Here is a 21,460-nt window from a genome sequence, read left to right as displayed (position 1 = left end):
TTTAGACCAGGAGCAAATGGTTTATTATTGTGGCTAAAACAACACCACAGTCAACACAGCCATGTTCAGATACAGAGGGACATACTGATGACTAGCTTTGCTGACTAACAGTGTGCTTCAGTAAATATGGCACTTAACACAGAACTGGGTTTCAGATCATTCAGAATAATAATAAAAAAAAAGCTAAAACTGCACAAAATCTCTCTTGGAGACATACGAAACACCTTTAGTTGATGTTGCAAAATGCAGACAGACTCAAAACATGAAAATGTTTGTCTGTTCTGCCATTTTCACTTATTAACAGCTACAGTTACCTTATTATAAAGAAATGTTAGTTACTACAAAAAAACAAACAAAAAACAGTATTCATATTCACAAACATACACAAACAATGTAGTCTAAAAGTGTGAAAATAGACGTCATGCTTCTTTAAATATATAACATACATAATTCATCCCATTCATGAATGGTTTCACTGATGTTAGAAAATACAGTAACAGAAACAGTCCTATTTGTACCAGTATACAATGGTTCATGCTTGAAAAACAAAACGGATAACGAACCACAGCACAAACTGTTTATGCTGGTTTTAAAAAGGTGCCCTCCACGTGTATCAGAGTGAATAAGAATTAGAGGGCACAGTAGAGACACAGTTGAAGGTCATGACTCCTTCTACAGAAATGTAACAAAAAAACACCCCGAATGCATTTTAAATACTTTTCCCCTCAAGTGACAAATGCATCAGTTCTCCTCCATTTGATAGTCAGGTGAGCATAAATGGAGAAAAAAAAAAACACTGAAGTTCTGTGCAGCATAAAACCATGTAGGAAATGCTACAACGGCCTAGAAGAAACAAAATACTTCATACATCCACCTTTATGTTCCCTCAGTCTTAAATGCTTGTTGAAATGTTTTGGCAATACTGTCTGGCTTGTTGGCACAGTGGTAAGAGCTGTGGTACACGGAGTCCGTTCAGCGGTGTGTTTGTTGGGTTCTGCAGCATGGCTTGTCTGAGGAAGACCTAGCGGTTGTTCTTCATGGCGTCCTTGGCAGCCAGAATGAGCGGTGTGAGGCTGGACAGAGGCTTCGCCAGCTTCAGGAAAGGATGCTACAGAAAAAGGAAACAGAAAGCATTCAAATGTAGCAAACTAAGGATACTTCAAAGTACATGTCTGCATTATCCTGATGTATCAGTACTTGGAAATACACTGAACAAAAATATAAACAACACTTTTAGATTTGCTCCCATTTTTCATGAGCTGGAGTTCTCCTGTCAAATGTTGTTCACAATTGGGTCTAAATCCAAGTTAATAAACATTTCTTCTTTGCTGAGATTAAACCAACCACCAGTCACAGGTGTGGCATATCAAGATGCTGATTAGACACAGTGATTTCACACAGGTGTGCATTGGGCTGGCCACAATAAAAAACCTCTGTAAAATGTGCAGTTTCACAGTACATTTTAGAGTGGTCTTCTATTGTGGCCAAGTGTTGCGTTTACATTTTTTTGTTCAGTGTCTAACAGGACAGATTCAGCATAACTATTATTTTCAGTACTGCTAAGCATATCAATAATTATATAAGTACATCTATAACAATGAAGTTTTACAAACATTAGGTCCCTTTATACATTTTTTGTCTTAGTAAACCACTTGTTTTGCTGGTTAACCAGCTTGATATTGAGTAAACTAGCTGAAAATCAGTCAAACTAATCAGACTAGAGGTGCTGAAAGCGATATTTGTGTTTATTTGTTCCTTTGATTCATTTGCTTCTCCAGCTAAACTAAACTGCTACACACATGCAGTTTCTTCCATAAAACCTTGAAGTTTTGCTCATTTGATCATTTTAAATACCTGCAAGAGTTCTTTGCTGCTGCCTCTCTTTTCTACATCCATCTCCAAACACCGAGCCAGAAAGTCACGGAAAATAGGCGACAGCTTCTCAGGACTTTGTAGCTCCGGAGTTCCATTTGTGGCAATAAGATAAAGTGCCTACAACAAAAGAGAGAAAAGCACTAAATAATTATCCACACCAATGTCTTTTGCTTTTCTGCAAAAAACACTAGATTCAGCTGTGTAGATAGGTACTAGGTTTATTTACAGTGTACATCAAACTGTGAGTGTGAAGCTGAGTACGATGCAGAAACTTACCCTCAGAGGATTCTCATTGAGATATGGAGGCTCGCCCTCCACCATCTCGATAGCCATGATGCCTAGAGACCAGATGTCCACTTTGGGCCCGTAAGCTTTACGTGTAACGACTTCGGGGGCCATCCAGTACGGTGTGCCCACCATAGTGCTGCGCTTACTTTGCTCCGGTGTGATCTGAGCACAGAAGCCAAAGTCCGCTACGCAACAGAGGAGGAAAGAAATGAAAATTGAGGGGAAAAAGCAGAAAGAACATTCGTAAGTATATTAAAATTTATAAGTAATCATAACAAATAAAAGTCAAATGCTTTAACAACTCTACAAAATTACTAGTAATGACTAGCAGGGCTAGAGATATGTATGTATATGATATGTATTGGGTATTGTAAATATAGGTGTTACATGACACATACAGGTGTTACAACTGTATTATAACTGTTCAGTCATGCTTGGATTACAGGTTTTTTTAATTATTATCGCTGCACGTTATACAGCAACCCTTCACCGGACATAAACCTGCCTTAACCCTGCTGTCTGCTTGATGGTGGTGTCCATTCATGGTTTCTTTGTTGCCAATGTTGCCTTATTAGTTTGTATGAATAAATTACAATTGAAGTGAGTCTTACACTACTTCAGAAGTCAGGGTTCAAATAAAATATAAAAGAACCACTGTCTACTTACCAATCATTGCATGTAAACTTTTCATAAAAATTTATATAAAAAATATACTGTGTTTTATTAAGTAATGACCAATAAACCAAATGAGTAATAAGAACGTTTCCAATTAGGGCGGACTAGGCAGTATACGTACTGAGTTTGACAGAACCATCCATTCCCAACAGAACGTTGTCACTCTTAATGTCTCGGTGGATGACCTGGTTTGCATGAAGGAATTCTAGCGCTTGTAAACACTGCAACATAATAATGAGGGAAAAACAAGCAGTTGAGCCAGAATTCAAACATCTTAGCATAAGCAGCAATTTTCTGAGATGCTGACTTTTGGGTTTTCATTAGTTGCAAGCTATATTTGTCAACATTACAAGAAACAAACGTGTACAAAGTACAGGTGTACATGTGAGTGAAACACTTGGGTGCAGGTTCCCACAATTGTGCAGAGAACATTATTTAAAACAAGTAGTGTTGTTTAAAACAATGTTTTTTGTGAAATACATTTTTTAGTGATGTTCTAATTTTCGTCAACATAAGTTTTTTCTACTTGGCCAACCCTAAAGGCTTAACAGGTAACATGAAAATGCTGTACAAGCACCGATAAGGGGCCCACTGTCACCCATTATTGGAAGATAGCTACACTGCCCTAGTGCAAAGTTCACCAGTCTTATCCACAAGGAGCCGGTGTAACTGCAGGTTTTCATTCCAGTCAAGAAGAAACAGATCTAATTCCACTTGTTTAAACAGTTGGTCTTTAAACAGCTGATTAGGTATGACCTATAAAACCGCTTTAAGATATGAACTCAGGTCTAGACATTATCTGGAGTTGCCCTTTCACACATGTAGTTTTCTACTCAGATATGTTCCTACTTCACACTGCAAAAAATCCATTGGCAAAAACTAGACAAAATATATGCAAATTAAGACAAATATATGTATATTAAGCAAAAAAGTCCGCGAATGGGGTAAGCAAAATCAGAAAATAACTTGATTGCTGCTTGATTGTGCTTATTTTGAGTTCCAATTACTTAAAATAAGGTACAAATTCTAAGTAAGAATGACTAAGATAATTATCCCTAAAATAAGCAAAATAATCGAACACCTACAATGCTTAGTAAGACAAAGTTTTATCAGAGAAGAAAATAAGATTTATTACCTTAAATCTAGAAAATTTCACTTGCTAACTTTAGTTTTTTGCAGTGCAGAGGCAAGGTAAAATGACCTGCTTTATTCACACATGGGCTAATATGGACATTACCTACACTTAGTACTAATGTCCAGATATTTCTGGGTTACTCTGCATGTTTCAATGGGGATTAACACACAAAAACACCAATACTTTATGGAGAAAGTTGTTGAAAGCGAGGAACACAGTAAACTGTGCAGAATCCTGAAAATCAAGACTAAAGACAAATACAGAGTGATTATTATATACACACCTCTCGGCAAACCGCAGCAATCTGAGCCTCATCCATACACGTCTCCGTCACTACATCAGTCAGTGAGCCACCAGCTAAGTACTCCATCACCACAAACAGCTCCTCTCCAACCAGAAAACTACACAACACACAAAGAGCACAGAACTTAAGGTCCTACCATCAAATCTTAATATTAAATGCAGACTGTTACATGTGTGAATATGTAACGTTTCTTTTTTTTGACAGAATAGGAGAACGGTACCTGTCTAAAAAGTTCACAATGTTGGGGTTTTTCAATTCCTTCATTACAAGAATTTCATTAATGATTAGCTCCTTCTTGGGTTGCTTCTGCAGGTTGATCTGCTTGATGGCCACCTAAGAAATGCAAGGAAAAAGTATGACATGGTACTTCACTTTATTCACTGGCAATTCTAGTAAAATATGAGCAGCAAGCTCTCTGAAAAATAAGAACAAAAATTTAAAAGGGTACTTTATTCATTTTCATTTTGTTTGATTTGGACAATTACGATGCAACCCTAGTAAATATTCACACACTACTGAAATATATGATTTTAAATAATTAAATCAGCTTCATTTACTCACCTCTTGTCCAGTTGCCACATCAATGGCTGTGTACACTGTCCCTGATGCTCTGTGGAAAGGAAAATATATGTTAATGTTTATACTATTTGTTTATGGGTTTTAATACAAATGAAGGCCTAAGACCACAACTCACCCTTGTCCAATCTTCTCATATCTTGTGTACTTCTTTTTAGGATCTCCAATACTAACTATGGTTCCTGAAATGACAGAATGACATGCTGAGTTGGGTGATAATTTAAAAAGAAGAAGGAGAAGTGAAACACACACAGGGAATTGCTCATGGGTTGTGGGTACCCAGTTTCTCAACATCTCCTTGATTAGGCTCAGTTTTTCTCTTTCACGTCCTAAGGAACATCATTTAACAGAAAATGTTGACCCTATAGTAGCATCTTTACTTGGTTTAGGCAGCAGTTTAAAGCAGGTTCCTAATGCTGTTCTGCTGTTCTTCTGATGTGAATTTTGCAATTGTTAAAAATGGTTTGAAATAGTTTTTTCCTTCTCCTGTAAAGCCTCAATTGCATTTTTTGTGAGACAGCAATAATGTCTTGCTGATCATACTGCTAATACTGATTCATAAAAGTACATTTTCATACAGTACCACATACCAGAAGGGTGATCTGTACGACATATATAAGAAGTGGAACAGACTGTAACTTGCACAGCTGTCATTTTATGTTATTCTTACATTATTTTAAATATGATTTCATTGTATATAAACAGACTGTATTTGCACGCTCATACTTAATTTATCCATGATCTCCTCATCAGTCATTTTGCCCTTTTTGGGTTTCTGCTTGTCAGCAGCCTTGCTGGCCACATCTCCATCTGTGGTGCAGACTGGAGGAGGTATGGGATCCAGCACTGACCGTGTATTTGCCTGAAGGACAAGCAGAAAAACATGGAGATATGATTATTTAACAGCTAGAAAGATATAAATAAGTACAATAATACATTTATTTTAGATAATTCTGTAGGGTTCCGTAAGTTTCACACTGTGAAATACATAGTATAGTCATATTAAGGCTTAGTACTGATTTTAGACATAAAAGGTACAAATATGACACAAATAAACATTTAAATTAAATGTTATGTTTTCCATAGGGGCCCTTATTTTGCTGATGGCACTAAATGAACACTAACAGATATAGATTAAAATTAACAATAAATCAATATGGTGAGCTGAACAAAAAGTATACTAATTCATTCTAACTAAAGGTTTTTGTGCATTGTGGCTTTTCTTACCCCTTTAGTGTGCTCCGGCCGTGGTGCAACAACAGGTGGGGGAGCCTCTTCATCGTCATCTTCATCATCGTCATCGTCTATGCTTTTAACATTTGGCGAGGGTGGTTCTGTGCCCTTTTTGGCAGGCTGTGCAGTTTTGGAAAACAAGATTGTGGAACATTGTGATCTTTTAAAGAAATAAAAACATATGATGTTCTGGAAATTATCTATCAAAAGCACTTACTGAATGTTCTCCTGAGGGGAATCCATCCTTCTCTAATTGGGAGAATAAAATGAAAGACAGAATGAAACATTCACTTGTGACACAACTAAAAGATATCATAAGACAATCTGTCACTGTATTTGTGTTAAACCACATAATGACAGCAGGAAATGGTGTTTTTGCACACTCAAACATACAGATGCTTCAGGTGTTGTTTGAGTAATTCCACAGAAGAACAACTTCTTTGAAGTTTGTAATGGAAATGTGTGCGAGTGTGATTAACTTTTTCAAACTGGTAAAGAACCTTTACACCAAGTGACCTTTAAATGATTCTTCACACTCACAAGTCTCTGTAACAAATATACTAACTCACCAACTTAGCTTTCATTAAGATTTTAAAATGTAATAGCACTTACTTATTCAGGATTTGTTCAGTTTACAAGGACAACAAAGTCAAGCATTATAAGAGCATAGCTGTAAACAACTGTACAGTATAAAACATCACACATCTGACAAAGACTTCTTCTTAGGACATTTTCCAAACAACCAATTCAAGTCTTAGAAAGATATTGGTGAAAGTGGAAACCAAATTCTTTGTGGAAACAAAATACTTTTTATATTGCATAATTCAATTATTTTGCACGACTGTCTGTTGAGACCCTAACCTTAAGGGGGGTTGGTGTTCATGTAAAATTACGTTATTATATTATTGTATATTTGAAATATAAGGTTAACCTAAGCATCTATGCACCCTTTAAAGGTTTTTTTATGAACCTATTTCTGTTACAAATATGGGGTCTTTGTCACCAGTGTTTGATATTTACTGTTGCTTTCTTATTTAGGATTGGTTCAATTTATAAGGACACTGGAATCAATTATCGCAGGAGCAGAGCTACAAACAATTCTGCAATTTATCATCCATCAATATGCTTCTAATGCCTATGGCATTATTCAGAAAATCACAAAGAAACCTTTATTTGATGTATTTATTTTTGAATAGATGCTGAGTTAGTGCACACAATTCAGATCGAACACCAAATTAAGAACTTGGAGCTTGGTTTGCTCGGAGATCAAGCTTAATCTATCTGCACAAACAGTTCTATCTATACTACAACATACCTAAAATTCCCTCCAACCAACAAATACACAGTCTCTCTAACCTTCTCTCTAGAAACAAACAGCTCACCTGAGGAGAAGCTGAGGTACTTCTGTCTGCCGTTGCCTGTGGAATCGTAGAACTTGAGGACATCTAGCACAGCTTGAGGGTTCTTCTTTTGTTCGTACTTGGTGATGTTGGAGGTCTGCAGTAATCGTGCCCACTGCTCTGGCATTCCCTGTGATGCAAAGCAAAGTGTGAGTTCCAGATTAACAAAAAAAAAGAGCAGGAGCACTGGGTACCAAACAAAGCAATAAAATCAAGAAATCACTTTTTGACAATGTAAATCTGTCAGTCTTTCTTTGCACTGTCAAGTGTTCTGAAATAGCTTGAAATATTTGTGTATTTTTTGCATTGACTCCCACCGAAAATTAAAAGTAAAGATACTTTTGGAGATACAAGTTTCTGTATGGCAGCAGTGATAAACTATATTTATTGTAAAAATAAATAAAAGTGCCAGTAATTGTAACTTATAGCTCTCCATTATCTCTAACACTGAGCATATATCCATCACCTACTCTCACGCATAACTCGAAACCTGTTTTACATTAGCTATAGCTCCACATTATACATTATGTGCCCATCACCTACTCACACTCATAACTCTCATGATGTTGCTATACTAGCTGTAGCTCTTTATTATCTCTCTGTTTTGTTGTTTTAGTTCTTTTATTTGTCTGTACTGTCCGGGGCGACCAGAGTCTTGGCTCCTCCTAAAGTTTCTTTTTCTTAGTATGAGGAAGTTTTTCCTTGCCACCTTTCCATCACTGTGGTGCTGCTCATAAGAGGCTTGGACCATTTTCTCTATAAAGCTGCTTTGTGACAACTTTTGTTGTAAAAAGCGTTGCTTAAACAAAACTGAATTGAACAACTTGCTGCCACACTTTTGCTCTGACTGAAACTTGATGCTGCAGTGTGAAAGTGTCAGTAATGCAGAAGCTAATCATGGTTTTAACAGATCTGCACTCTGCAACATATTCAGCCGAGGAACAGGAAACATTGTAGGCTTATAAGATGTATAACAAGTTAACCATGTAACAAGTCACGGATGCACTTATTTGCAAAGAGTAAAAAGTATGAGGCTGCTGGAATTAGCAAACGTCTCACACTTTTTTTATTTTGACATAGCGTATATTGTGAACTTATTTCAAAATGCAGAACAGCAAGATTATCGGATAGCACTGATATTGTGGAACATCTTCTAAAAGTAAAAGCACATACTTAACAGAAGATAAAATTTTGATGCTGGAGGGAACACAGACCCACAAACTTTGGTCTTTGCCTTACTAGAAGATTCCTGATTTGAGGAAAGTGATCTGGTTTCATGCAGAGCTGTGCTGGTAATTGAGATGTATGAGTGTGACAAACACTGAGATGCCAGTGAAGCAAAAGTGTTAAAGAACTTGCTCAAGCCTGGGTATTGATCACACACCCCTGTCATCAATAATCAAACCAACCACTCAGACGCCACTGCCCAAGCACACTATACAGTCATGCACTGCAGTAGAATGATATTCAGTTGAATAAATATAAATTAAGTGAATTGAGAGTTAGGTGCCATGATCAAGGTCTGAACCATGACTACCTGGGGATTGAACAAGCAACTGAACTTTCCAATCTATAAACCACTTCTGTAACTTTTAGGACATGGAGGAATGAAAATAGTTTTTACGGCATGGCTCAATGAACTGTTGTTTTCAAGAGCTTGTAGCTGAGCAAGTGATAAGTTATATTAATATTACACAATGTGGCAGCTCGTTGCAGATCTAATAATTAGCACTTCTTACCTGTTATAGTAAACTATAATTTAAAATATATAAACATATAAAAATATAATGTATAATATTTAGAACATCAGTGCATTTTGGCCTCTGACTCACCGTGAACTCTCCAGTGACAGCATCAAAGCCAACATGAATAGTGTGCTCGAAGTCTGAGGGAGGCGAGATCTCAGGCCGCTCCCTGTCCCGGTCCTTCCTTCTTCCACCTAAGGGGCAAGTCATCACATTTTAATATCATCATCAGTCTACAGCATGATCAACTCATCAAAACATTTCCTGCTACTAAATGTCACGCAAAATAAACAGGAACTGAAAACTGCTATCTTAAAATATCTTAAGGCCGAAACCCAAGATTTCAAAATCACTTGTATCTGGGCCTAGATATTTTAAACAAAATGTCTTTATATAGAGCCTTTGTACTGTATAGCTAATGATGAACGGTTTAGAAAATGTTAAGACAAAATCAATTAAAATAATTTAGAGTGGGGTCTGTTTTTGAACTTCTCTATTCTACAGAATCTGAATCAGAAATGTTCACAGTGGTGATAGACTGATTCATACATCTGAAGAGATATAAATAGTTATACAAAAAATACAAATAAAAAAAAATATTGTTTGACCATAGTCAATAGTCAAACAAACGTATAAATGCAGAGTGTTCAAAGTCAAAATACCCTCTTAAAAAAACATTTTTTTAGATTTACCACTATTCACACAAAATTTAGACTCAGTTGGTAGGTTTCTTAACCATGAACCTTTTCCTCACAAAACACCACTCTGAATCACTATGTTTATATCTCCAAAAATAAATGTCAAATTTCACAATGTTTACTAGTAACTGAATTGTATCCTCATAAGCTTAGAGCCATATGTATTTATACTTGATAGTCAATGTGTCTCCATTTTGCCATACTTAAATCTGATTGCTGTGCATAAAAAAAGCAAATCCAATCAATGACAAGAATTTATAACAGGTGTTTTAGTTGTTGAATGCATTTTGGATGTGTTTATGCTACTATAACGTGGCTGTGGCACAAATGCATCTTAGATCACCTCCTGAAGTGATTTATTTGAGTGAACAGATTTGTATCTGTTTTAAAAGCATCTAGGGTGCGTTTTCAATTGCATTTTAAATGGTTTGGTCTTATTCAGATACAATTCTGTTTCTGAAGACACATGGTTCTGATCTAAATGAGGTCATACTATCACTCTCTCACATGTACACACCTTTCTCAACCCCTGAGAAGATGGAGATAATTTTGTTTCGAGGCTTTCGCTCTTCAGGCACCGAGGGGAGGGGCTTGGAGCTGTGATTGGCCAGAAGTGTGTGGTCCTTCCCGCCGCCACTGAAGATTGTGCTGCTCATCCTCACAGGTGGGGCAGGTGGCTTGTCCTCATGGTCGCCATTGTCGCACATGATTCAAGAGAAAGGGTGGAAAAAAAAACGCAGGAAAAAGGAATAACAGGAGGTACGGATTTGTGGGGGGGTGGGAGTGTATGGAAAAATGCAGTAGGAGATAAGAACCAGAGGAATAAGAACTGGAGAAGAGAGTGAGTGAAGGGAGGTACACACAGAAAGACAGAATGGTCACAAATGTGTGTCTATGTGCACAGAAGCATATGGAACTGGATTTAAGGGAAGTTACAGAACTTACTTCCTCTAATTTCACTGCCCTGCATTCAGCATGATAAACTTTATACATTCTCTATATATACACATATGCTATAGTCAGCAGTCAGCGACTGTTTACCTATAAAACTTGATATAACATTAAGATTAACGCAAATAAATATAGACGTATACATGTAAAACTCTACGTAATATTAATATCTACATAATAATACATTACATAATTGTTACCATCACTATAAATTCAAATAAATTGGACAGTGCCCAACTTCAGAATAAAATTACGTAAACAATCACAATAATTTCTCAGACAATAGATCATCCACAAAAATAAATTACCGTGACAGACCTACCACAAAGATTTGTTAAACTGTTTGTTAATTCAACTCTTAACATCAAATTGGTACTACAAAAATATGATATTTAGTTGGAAATTTGAAGTGAATTGGAAATACACACATCTATATTCTGAGTAATATTATATTTCAGTAGTTTATCCTAAACTATCAGCTAATTTCAGGCACTGTTCCAAACCCTTCGCTAGTTTGTTTATTGTGTATTAACAGGTGCCATACTGTACTCCACATACAGTGTATGGGTAATGAGGTGATAACTGTATTAGCTTACTAGCTATGAAGTTATATGGAGTACAATACAATAATCTGAACTAATGTAGGTTAGCTAAAATCTGAAAAGTGAGACCAATTTAGCTTTCTAAAGCATAGGTTTCAGTCTCATCTGCTGATGTGGGTAAGTTAATGGCTTTTTATAATACAAGAAGCCATAGAGCAACTCAATGCTAAGCTCTTTTTAAGCAAACAATGTAGTTAGTCGGCTTTTTGTTTTTATATTCAGCTAAAATGCAGGAGACTTGATTGTGTAGTCTCTTAACACCCCTCTAACTCCACCAGCCAGAAACTATCAGCAGTATGATCCAGGCAGGCGATAAAAGTGCTGAAAAATAAGCTGCTTGCTAACTAGGTTAGCTAGCTAGGTTAGCTCGCTACTCCCTAACTTGGCTGTAGTACATTTTCTCAGCTTCAGTAAAAGGCTGCTGTTAATGTATCTAGATTAACTCCACTCCCTACAAATCTCTATTGAGTAAATTCAGCTCATTTAATCCACCAGAACAGACAATCTCACCAAGTTAGAAACTCACCTGTGCAGCCCCACTCTGCAAAGTTCCACGAAACTTGGCTAGTAGGCAAGCCAGCACTAACCCAGCTTTCCCCACAAAACTCCTCTTTTCTTCAGCCAGAACGAGCCCGAAAACACCCCGCGCTCTCAGAGCAGCGAATAAAAGTGTCTAAACTCAACAGAAGCCAAATCAGCGCCTTTTTCTGCACTAATAACAAAGCTGCACACTTTTCAGTCTTTGTGATTTTTCGGCGGTGTCCCAAACACAATCCTATCTCCCCTCACTCACTCGAACTGCTCACTCCACTGCCACACCGCGGCTTCCGGGACAACACCCGACAAGTTTAAAGTCCCCCTCAAATTGAACAGATAGAAATTTAACATTTAAAAAAATTTATTTTTATTTGAACATTTAGCCCAAAAGAACCGATGGTGACGTATGTGTCACATATCTTTAAAACAGGAGTTCTTATTAACTGTTCTCAACCCGGGACCCACATTTTCTCATGGTCATTAAGTCACGACCAACTTTTATATTTTTAATTTTTGAGAAATAACTTTCAAAATCCCCTTTAAACATACATATGCATGCAAAGTGAATTTAAGAACATTTTATTTAAGAAACTGAGGAGATACATTATGTCCACGACCCACCAGTTGAGAATCGCTGCAACAAAAAATATAAAAAAGTTTCTTAAAGCACTTTCTCAGTCATTTTAACTCATGAATGTGTATTTGTTGGGCTAGCTTATTTTAAGAGTGTATTTTTTATTCTGCAGCTTTATTGTGTTCCAACCATTTTACCATTCAAATAATTTAACTAACTGCTTTACTTCCCATTTAACTAGTTCCTGATTTCTATAACTAAATGTTAAAGAGTAATTTATTTGATATTGTGTTGTTTGTGTTACATCAGGATTTAAACCCTAAAATATGTACAGTCATGTGGCCACAATACTACAAAAAATAGGTCTGGGCTCTTATGGGTTACCAAATATAAACTGCTTCCTTCATTTAACAAACAGTATTTTTTTAGCTTTTAACTATAATCTTTACAGAAGAAAGTGTTAAATAAAAGAAACAGACTTTTAAATAAAGGGAACCGTTTTTTAAACTCAATAATTTAGGGGCTGTGTAAGTGTCTTCTTTACATATTGGGAATAGTTTATTAAATTGAGAAAACATTTGAAACCTCTAAATATACATGTTTTTTTATTTTAAAACTTCAGGGACTCTGACTGAATTTTATTTCTGAAAGTCTGTAAGCATGCAAACACAGATAAGGTAGAACCTCCATGTATTTTAGCTTTTTTAATGATTTTTTCCTTAGTGTATATTGGTATTCTGTAAAGACCTAGATATAATTAGTGATTAATTCTTCTTTTTGTGGTTTATTTAAATATGTTAAGCAGGTGACAGAATCTAGATTGTTTTGGGGTTGGTTACTGACCTTTGGGGTTTTATTGTTTTATTATGGACCAAAATTTCAGTTCCTATGCTTACAGATGCGGGATATACTGCAAGTAAATTACTTTTGGAGTTTGGAGCACTTACTTCTGTATGTTTTTACTTGGTCTTTTTATTTACTGCAAATAGTCTGACACAGCATTAATGCAAACAGCAACTGAAAAAAGTACAGTACACAGTAGACTTTTAGTTTGCATAGTCAAGCAATTATATTAGAAAAAATATACATGTTAAAAAATGTAATGCTATAAAACAATACAAAAGGAATACAATATTCTACATGTGATGTAATAACACTATAAATATGAGCATTGGTCATGTCCAATACTGATACCCACAATAAGGAATAATACATCAAACTTAGCCTCCACCCAAAACAGGCAAAGGGCCATGACTTTTTTCTAGTTTTTTGTTTAGATATAGTTTGGACAATGGCTTTCAAAAATGTTTAGCAGACAAAGACTTTCATTTCTTGTTAGCTACATCAACCTCCAAATTCAATGCAAACCTGAAGAACTGACCTTCAGACACTAAACATGCATTGGTTTCTTGACTGAATTGGAAATAAAGGGAAAACCTGTAAATTAACATAATCAGCAAATCGTTCCCTGAAAACCTTTTTCTCCCCACATATTCATATTTTTACTCAAATTTTAGAAGATGCCATGCTTCCAGACAGATCTGAAAAGAAGAGCACAACACAACAGGGTTGCCAGAACTGTCCCTGCACAGACTGGACCAGCCAAAGACAAATTCCCCACTGGAAGCTTTAGACTCACTGAGTCTGATACCTATAAAATAGACACATGTGGAAGAGTAAATTAAAATAGTTAGAACAATATGACTTTAAAATAATCAAAGTAAAATTAATAAAAAAAAGTAAATGATATAACGCAGAACTCTAAATAATAACACACATATACACCATTAAATGTAAATCAGATAGTTCTGTGTTACCAGTGATGTCTGGATCTCCAGCCAGGAGCACAGACTCTGGTTACGGACAGTGCAGGGGGCTTTAACAACCCTGTGAGGAAGATCGGTGGGTAGTGTTTTTGTTTCATCTGCCACAAAAAAAAAACAAAAAAAAAAACAATATAGTTACTGAAACATTTACAATCTTCAACAATTCTGCATATTTCAGTCATTGTCAGTGCCTCACTTTGTCCTGTATATTATAAGAAACGATAAGTGTCCCAATATTTTTGTCCATATAATGTATTTACAACAATTTAAATTTTACAGAACACTGTAAATCATTTTCTGAATTATTATTTACACCAATTATTTATACCAAAATTACAATTTTAAGGCTATAAATACCCACACTTTTCAGGACGAAGCAACAGTTTTGGCCCCTCAATGGTAACTTTTTCCCAACCACCTGAATTGGATGGCCTGTGGTATCGTCCGTGGATGGGAACTGCAGCCTGTAGAACTCTTTCAGCTGGCCTGAGATAAACCAATGCAGAGAAACCAGGGGAGACATAGGCTGGATCTTCAAGATTAACAGAGGAGTCCAGAAGCACCTATCACACACACACACACACCTGTTAAATATGCTGTGTTGATAACAAGTCTGGATGATTAAACTGCTATAAAAAAGAATGAATGCACCCAGAATGAAAGTGTTGCACCATATGGGTAAAATTCTTAAACATATCACACTTAATATTGTTCTTTTTTAAATACAATGAAATATTTTATTAATTCTGAGTAGGACACTACTGTCTTTTGAAATGTTGCAAAACTAATTCTTAATCCAAATGTAGCACAAAACAAAAACATGTAACAACAATAAAGTAATGCAACAACTAAAATATAAAGTGTAAACAAGCAAGTAAAAGTAAATAGCAAAATAAATACAAAATGCTTAAAAGAATATAACTATTATCACAATACAGATTAATGTACTGTGGTTTAGAATGTATTAACACATGACAGTAGTACATTTTACTTTAATGAAGAAGAAGATACTATTGTTGTAATTATTTTACCTCTAATCCTGTGTCCTCCTTTAAAGATGCAAGCTGATATTGGTCCATGTAAACTCCACTGGGCAATCTCTGAATCAGTAAAGTCTTTATAACATGGGGTGTAGGGTCGTGCTTAACCTCATACAACAGCTCCCTAAAGGACAGATAGGAGAATAACTTTTAACATATACACTAATGAAACGCTTCTAACAGTTACATTTCTTTATAAAAGTATAAAAGCACTGACTGAGGGACAAGTACTGTTACCTGTGGAATCCTTTTTTGTCAATGTTCACTGACAAGACCACGGACTCCAACCATGAAGATGCAAGTCCACAGATGACCTCATCTTAAAGAAACACAGGGAAATGTTCAATATATTCACCAACACACTTACTTTCTTACAAGTGTCTCTATGCCTATATGGAATCATTAGTTAAATTACTACTATCTCTACTACTCCTAGTAATAATAGTTGTATAATAATAGTTAATTAAGAGGCAAGAAATACAAACAATTAATCCTTGACGAGACACATCTTGACGAGAAAAACTAGCCAAAATGTGCAAAGCTGTCATCTAAGCAAGAGGTTAGTTTTTCCTTATAGTTTTGATGACTTTAGTATTATTGTACAATGCAGAAAATAAAAATAAAAAAAACATGTATAAAAAAATATTTTTTTCTAAATCGATTCACTTTTACAACCCTTAATACAAGACTTCACCATTCCCCCCCCCCCCCCCCCCCTTTTTTACATTTATTGTTTACTTTTTTTGTTAAGCCTTTCAGACCTGAATTATCTCCAGTGATGGAACAAATGTAAGAATGCCTTTTTCTGTATGTAATGTGCAGAAAAAAAACTCTAATATTCTACTAGGAAATTTACATAACACATAACTATACAGTTAACTAAACTATTTAATTTGTATTTTTCGCATTGGATCATTTTACTTTGGAAGCCTGTGTGTATTATGTTATAGATTTTACACTTGTATTTCATAAACCATCCCTATATAGTAAAAAAAAACTTGAGAAAGTATTCTAAATTACATTAAATTAGTAAATGATCTGTTACTTTGCCTCAATGGCTCTAATACTACTGTTTCCAGTGCAGAGGACGGGGCAAAGTTGGTATTATAAACTCGGACTTTTATTATGAAGAATAAGCGACCTCAATCCGTTTAGTACGCTATTTATATAATAAGAGTCCAGTATTAAAATATGTTTTCACAAATTACATTTCCAAAATCTAAGTAGAAATCAAGAGTACTGCTAAACCCATAGAAACGCATAAATAAAGCAGCAGAAAGAGGGAAACAGTTACTTAGCTGTAGTTAGATAGCTTTCTAACCTAGGTAACGCTTAGCTGACTAGCTGACAACGACAGGGCCGAATAAGACAAAGCTAGCCAAGCTAGCGTTAAGTATTTCAGCTTTACCTATCAGTCCTGTAGATTATTATTACCTTTCTGTGAGTGCTCGCAATGTATTAAACAAAACACAATAAGGAAAAAATATAGAATAATCATTCTCAGATCTCATGCTGCGAAGCCTGTTCACAACACTGTGAACAAGTTTCCGTGTCCGGTGTTCTGTCGAATTGTGCTACCTTGTCAAACTGTGCTACCCTAGTACCATTTTATTTTTAAAAAGTTAAAACAGCTAAAAACAAACAAAAAAACACCATATTAGAAACCTTATTAGACAATACTCTCATCAGAAGCCCAGGTAGGATGTGTGGATAGGCTAAATCACTGTATTAGATGAAGTTAAAAAGATAATTGCATATATGCGTGATTAGAAATGGTATAGTTTATTATTATTATTTGAATATATATATATATATATATTTAATATTTATTTACAGTGTTTTTACAGTGTTTTTACAGTGTTGTTTAGTGCTTCCAATAAAAACTTAAGGAATTATCATAGAAAACATGAAAACATATTTAAAAATGTTGGTCGGCGCATGCGCAGTGTCGTAAAGAAGCACTTATCGTTGTGTGGCAAAACTCGACAGAACACCGCGCGGGAGCTGGGCGACAGCGGGCGCTCGTACGACCGAGGGACTGCTGTAAGAAGAAGACACGAAAAAGATGCGAGAATAACCCCCTTATTAAGCTTTTATTCTACATAAATGAACAGTCTGTGCTGCGGGTTCCTTTAACTATGATGAACTGAAGGTATGTAAGATTGATAAATATAAACACGTGACTGTTATTATGAGTTTTAACCGTTGCCTAGATACCGATAGAGACGCGCAGTGTGATCTCCAGCACAGCAGCAATATGGGCTTTAAACAATTAAGTTCAGTAGACTCTGTTTATTAATGCAATTTAAATATACAGATCTGAAAAAATAAGAGACCACTTAAAAAATATGAGTTTCTTTGATTTTACCAAATTAAAAGCCTTTGGAAAATAATCAAGAGGAATATGGATGATCACAAGCCACCAAACCAAGCTGAACTGCTTAAATTGTTGCACAAGGAGAAGCATAAAATTATCCAAACCAGTGTGTAGGACTGGTGGAGGAGATGCATGAAAATTGTGATTAAAAAATAGGATTATTCCACCAAATATTAATTTCGGAACTCTTAACACCTTATGAAGATGAACTTTTTTTTGCACTATTTGAGGTCTAAAAGCTCTGCATCTTTTTTGTTATCTCAGCCATTTCTCGTTTTCTGCAAATAAATGCTCTGTATGTCAATATTTTTATTTGGAATTTGGGATAAATGTTGTCCATAGTTTATAGAATAAAACAAAAATGGTTAATTTTACTCAAAAATATACCTATAAACAGCAAAATCAGAGAAATTGATTCACAACTGGATGGGTCTCTTAATTTATTTCAGAGCTGTATATCAAATTAACTTATCAAATTGAGATTGTAATGCATAATGTATAATTTTGGGACAAACGTTGCAGTTTTTAATAATCCTCATAAAAATATAAAATAAAAATTCTTGATTAATCCCACAGCAGTGAAATTTGCAATATTACAGAAATGAAAAGTACATCGCAGACATTTTAGTTTATATAACCCTTCATTTGTCTAAATGCACAACAATAAAAGAAAGCAGGGACAGCACCATTCAAAAGTTTGGACAGCTTAATTCAGAGTTTTTGTTAAGTTTTCTTGTAGATTGTTTTTATTTTTTTAACTACTTGAATGTCTTGCTTTATTATATGTGTTTGAGAGCATCAGTTGTGAAGAAATGAAAGTCAATCAAACTTTGAAAGTATCCTCAGTTGCGGTCGGTGATAAAGTGATAGTCGGTGATAAAAAACAGTAAGTAGTTATACTGTGTAAATGCATTCATTTATCAGATTTTGGTGGGTGTTGTCTACTGAGGGAAGGAAGGCCATGCGCTTTCCTTCACACACTGTGGGCACAGCAGCTTGTTGCTGAAGGATAATATAAGATGTATTTAATTCTGTATAATAATTACTTCTATAACAAACTATTGCATTTCACTTTCCTATAGTATTCCTATATTCCTGTCTGTGTGATGTCCTCTACTAAACTAGCCAATTGCTATAGTAAAGTACAGCCTTCTTTTTTTACCACCTTCTTTTCTCTTACAGATAACTTCACTTAAATGACACATAATGTCAATAAAGGCAAAGAAATGTGGAGTGACATTTGCGCCACCGTCAATTATTGTCATATATGAAAGTGAAGATACAAAGAAGATGCGCAAAAGAGTAATACCAGTGAGGAACTTCTTTCAGTTTTCAGGTTTGTTGTTCTCATATTGCTAGACACTGAACCCAGTCACATTTTAGTGTTTCTATTGCTGTAACATGCCCATTTTAATCGTTAAGTTTTAAAATAAGTTATTCAAAAATCTTTTCAGATAAACATATGAAGTAGGACTTGTTCAATTGTTGTGATAAGAAGCAATATCGTGTATATGTGTATATTGCCTTTAGAAAAAAATAGACCGACTTAAGACATAATTTAAATGCTGTACAGCAAAAAATATATATTTATTACTATTTTACTACAATCATTACATAAAATCTGAAACTCTGTATTTGTGCTGCAGTCACGGTGACCCATAAAAGAAATATAATGAGATTCATGTGTTTGTAATTCAGTGAATTCTTCATTAGCTAAAATACACCAACATGCCAAAAGTCATGGGATCACAGTATTTACATTGATCATGAAATCTTACCTCAGGGGCTCAGCTTATGTAGGCTGCACACACATATCCCATTAGCAGTATTTAGCGTTTATGGGATGTTGCAAACTTTATGGGACCCTATCCTATTTCTTGTCCCATGACTTCTAGCATATGTGTATAAATCAAAAAAATTCACTTTGATTAACTTTTCTCCTCAGACTGTGGCAGAGCAGCTGAGAGACTGAAGCACCATGCCCGTCACAGTCTGTACCTGGAATCTGTCCCTTTGGCTCAGCTGGAGAGACTACACACAGTCCTTCGTGACCACCTGCGGGGTCTCACCTTGGAGGAGAGTCTGGCTGCACAGCGGGGCCCTGACCCAAATGACGAAGACCTCAACAAGCTCAGTGATGAAGCGCTGAACCGCAGGAAGGCACAGATGGACATCGTCTTTGAACGCAACCGGCGCCACAAGGACGATCCAGACTTTGTGTACGACCTTGAGGTTGAATTTCCTCAGAACAGTGTACGAGAAACCTGTAGCTGGGATGAGGACCGGTCAGATGAGGAGTTTTAAAGGGCTACAGACTAAACACATAAAGCTACACTCACAGATGCCTTTTGGGCTCATTACAGATCCTCCAACATAAACTAGCTTTAGCAAGGACATCATTACATGCATAGTGACAAAGTAACAATACTATGGTATGCTACCTAGTGGAACTGGTTACATTGATTAGGTGACCTGGTAAGGAGAAAAGCATCTCAGAATGCACAAGATGTCCAACGTTGAGGAGATTGGACTACAACAGAAGTCCTTCTCTGGTTCCAGAATTCACCTTCTGTCAGACACAAGAAAACTGGACAGAAAAACACAGCCTGGTCTGATGACTCTTAATTTCTGCTGAGGTACAGTCAGAATGTAGATCCAACAGCATGAATTATTGAACTCAACCTGCCTTGTGTCAACAGTTCAGGCTGGTGAATATGGTTTAATGGTGTGGGACAATTTTCTTGTTACACATTGGGCTGTTAATACCATCCAGTCATCGCTTGAATGCCACAGCCTATATTGCTGGCCAGGCACATCCCTGTAAGGTGACAAATTGTCAATTTATATTCTAATGGTGACTTCCAGTATGACAATGAGAATGTATTAAAGCAAGTTGAACACAGCCAGTTCCACTCATGCCTATTGTCTGGAATCAGTTTCTCAGAGCATCTTAATGAAAAGTTTTCTCTGCTGGTTAAGACTTGTTCTAACATAAACACAACAAGCAATTAAAGGATTAAACCTAGTTCCAGGACTAGGCTTAATTCTTATTTGAGAAACCACCCCTATGAACTAAATATAGACAGCATTATCACCAAAACAGTTGATCCTCACACTTGAATTTAAAGAAGACACTGAACATCTTGCAGGAATATTGCTAAATATTTATTTTTTTGTTTTTATGAAAATCTGTACGGAACAACTAGCCCACATAACAAGGAACATTGTTTATATATATTAAATCATTTCACAGTAGATGTTTGGTTCTCCGCAAGACTTTCATGTTGTAATGAACCAGAAGAAAAATAGCAAAAAGAATAGTTTTGATTGTCATACATTTCTATCTACCTGCTTATTGAAAATGCATTTTGAAAGGTAGCTTCAGTAATATGTTTGTGTATAGTTGGAAGGAGAGCCATGCAAGACCAGCAGTAATGCAGTTTGTAGTACAATATAAATGTAATTCAACATTTATCATCACAATAAAAATCAGGCATTACATGATAATATAACAGCAGTGTAGCGTACATCAGTGCCAACACCACTTAATCTCACTTTGGTAGATCCACTAGTATGTTTTGCTGCCTCTTAATCGCATTTTTCAACATAACAGCAACTGGTCAC

The 21,460-nt window shown here is 35.8% G+C and overlaps 3 protein-coding genes across 4 annotated transcripts; 1 reads left to right on the top strand and 2 right to left on the bottom strand.

Moving 5' to 3' along the window:
• Positions 1 to 12,288, bottom strand: pak2b (p21 protein (Cdc42/Rac)-activated kinase 2b). Of its 2 annotated transcripts, none has more exons than XM_007246157.4 (15): positions 12,009 to 12,288; positions 10,447 to 10,758; positions 9,319 to 9,425; positions 7,469 to 7,616; positions 6,304 to 6,335; positions 6,081 to 6,206; positions 5,580 to 5,715; positions 4,972 to 5,035; positions 4,839 to 4,887; positions 4,498 to 4,610; positions 4,257 to 4,374; positions 2,960 to 3,059; positions 2,152 to 2,348; positions 1,855 to 1,992; positions 1 to 1,108 (listed from the first exon to the last, which is right to left on the bottom strand). In XM_007246157.4, exons 2-15 carry the CDS (start codon positions 10,634 to 10,636, stop codon positions 1,022 to 1,024), a joined length of 1,605 nt encoding a protein of 534 aa, XP_007246219.3. In that variant the 5' UTR covers positions 10,637 to 10,758; positions 12,009 to 12,288; the 3' UTR covers positions 1 to 1,021. The 2 variants fall into 2 exon arrangements, with proteins under 2 accessions (XP_007246219.3, XP_049321801.1); XM_049465844.1 differs by having other exon boundaries at positions 10,447 to 10,612.
• Positions 12,289 to 13,634: 1,346 nt separating this feature from the next.
• pigx (phosphatidylinositol glycan anchor biosynthesis, class X) lies at positions 13,635 to 17,035 on the bottom strand. Its single transcript, XM_015605048.3, has 6 exons — positions 16,894 to 17,035; positions 15,697 to 15,778; positions 15,451 to 15,583; positions 14,781 to 14,982; positions 14,411 to 14,517; positions 13,635 to 14,244 (listed from the first exon to the last, which is right to left on the bottom strand). The coding sequence occupies exons 1-6, from the start codon at positions 16,955 to 16,957 to the stop codon at positions 14,107 to 14,109; spliced, it is 726 nt and encodes a 241-aa protein (XP_015460534.3). The 5' UTR covers positions 16,958 to 17,035; the 3' UTR covers positions 13,635 to 14,106.
• Positions 17,036 to 17,436: 401 nt separating this feature from the next.
• On the top strand, positions 17,437 to 20,738 carry cep19 (centrosomal protein 19). Its single transcript, XM_007246159.4, has 3 exons — positions 17,437 to 17,611; positions 19,019 to 19,172; positions 19,782 to 20,738. The coding sequence occupies exons 2-3, from the start codon at positions 19,043 to 19,045 to the stop codon at positions 20,138 to 20,140; spliced, it is 489 nt and encodes a 162-aa protein (XP_007246221.3). The 5' UTR covers positions 17,437 to 17,611; positions 19,019 to 19,042; the 3' UTR covers positions 20,141 to 20,738.
• Positions 20,739 to 21,460: the final 722 nt, after the last annotated feature.

This window comes from Astyanax mexicanus, chromosome 16, assembly GCF_023375975.1.
Source record: "Astyanax mexicanus isolate ESR-SI-001 chromosome 16, AstMex3_surface, whole genome shotgun sequence".
Lineage (NCBI taxonomy): Eukaryota > Metazoa > Chordata > Actinopteri > Characiformes > Acestrorhamphidae > Astyanax > Astyanax mexicanus.
The sequence above is the reverse complement of the archived record's forward strand: the minus strand, read 5'-3'. Positions and strand labels throughout refer to the sequence as shown.

Coding starts and splice junctions, on each gene's coding strand:
- pak2b (XM_007246157.4), bottom strand. CDS start 10,636: ATGTGCGACAATGGCGACCATGAGGACAAGCCACCTGCCCCACCTGTG. Junction 9,426..10,446: donor CTTCTCAGGGGTTGAGAAAG/GTGTGTACATGT, acceptor CTTGCCCCTTAG/GTGGAAGAAGGAAGGACCGG. Junction 4,611..4,838: donor ATGTGGCAACTGGACAAGAG/GTGAGTAAATGA, acceptor TGCATTTCTTAG/GTGGCCATCAAGCAGATCAA.
- pigx (XM_015605048.3), bottom strand. CDS start 16,957: ATGATTATTCTATATTTTTTCCTTATTGTGTTTTGTTTAATACATTGC. Junction 15,779..16,893: donor TTGCGAGCACTCACAGAAAG/GTAATAATAATC, acceptor TGTTTCTTTAAG/ATGAGGTCATCTGTGGACTT. Junction 15,584..15,696: donor GACAAAAAAGGATTCCACAG/GTAACAGTACTT, acceptor TCTGTCCTTTAG/GGAGCTGTTGTATGAGGTTA.
- cep19 (XM_007246159.4), top strand. CDS start 19,043: ATGTCAATAAAGGCAAAGAAATGTGGAGTGACATTTGCGCCACCGTCA. Junction 19,173..19,781: donor GAACTTCTTTCAGTTTTCAG/GTTTGTTGTTCT, acceptor TTTTCTCCTCAG/ACTGTGGCAGAGCAGCTGAG.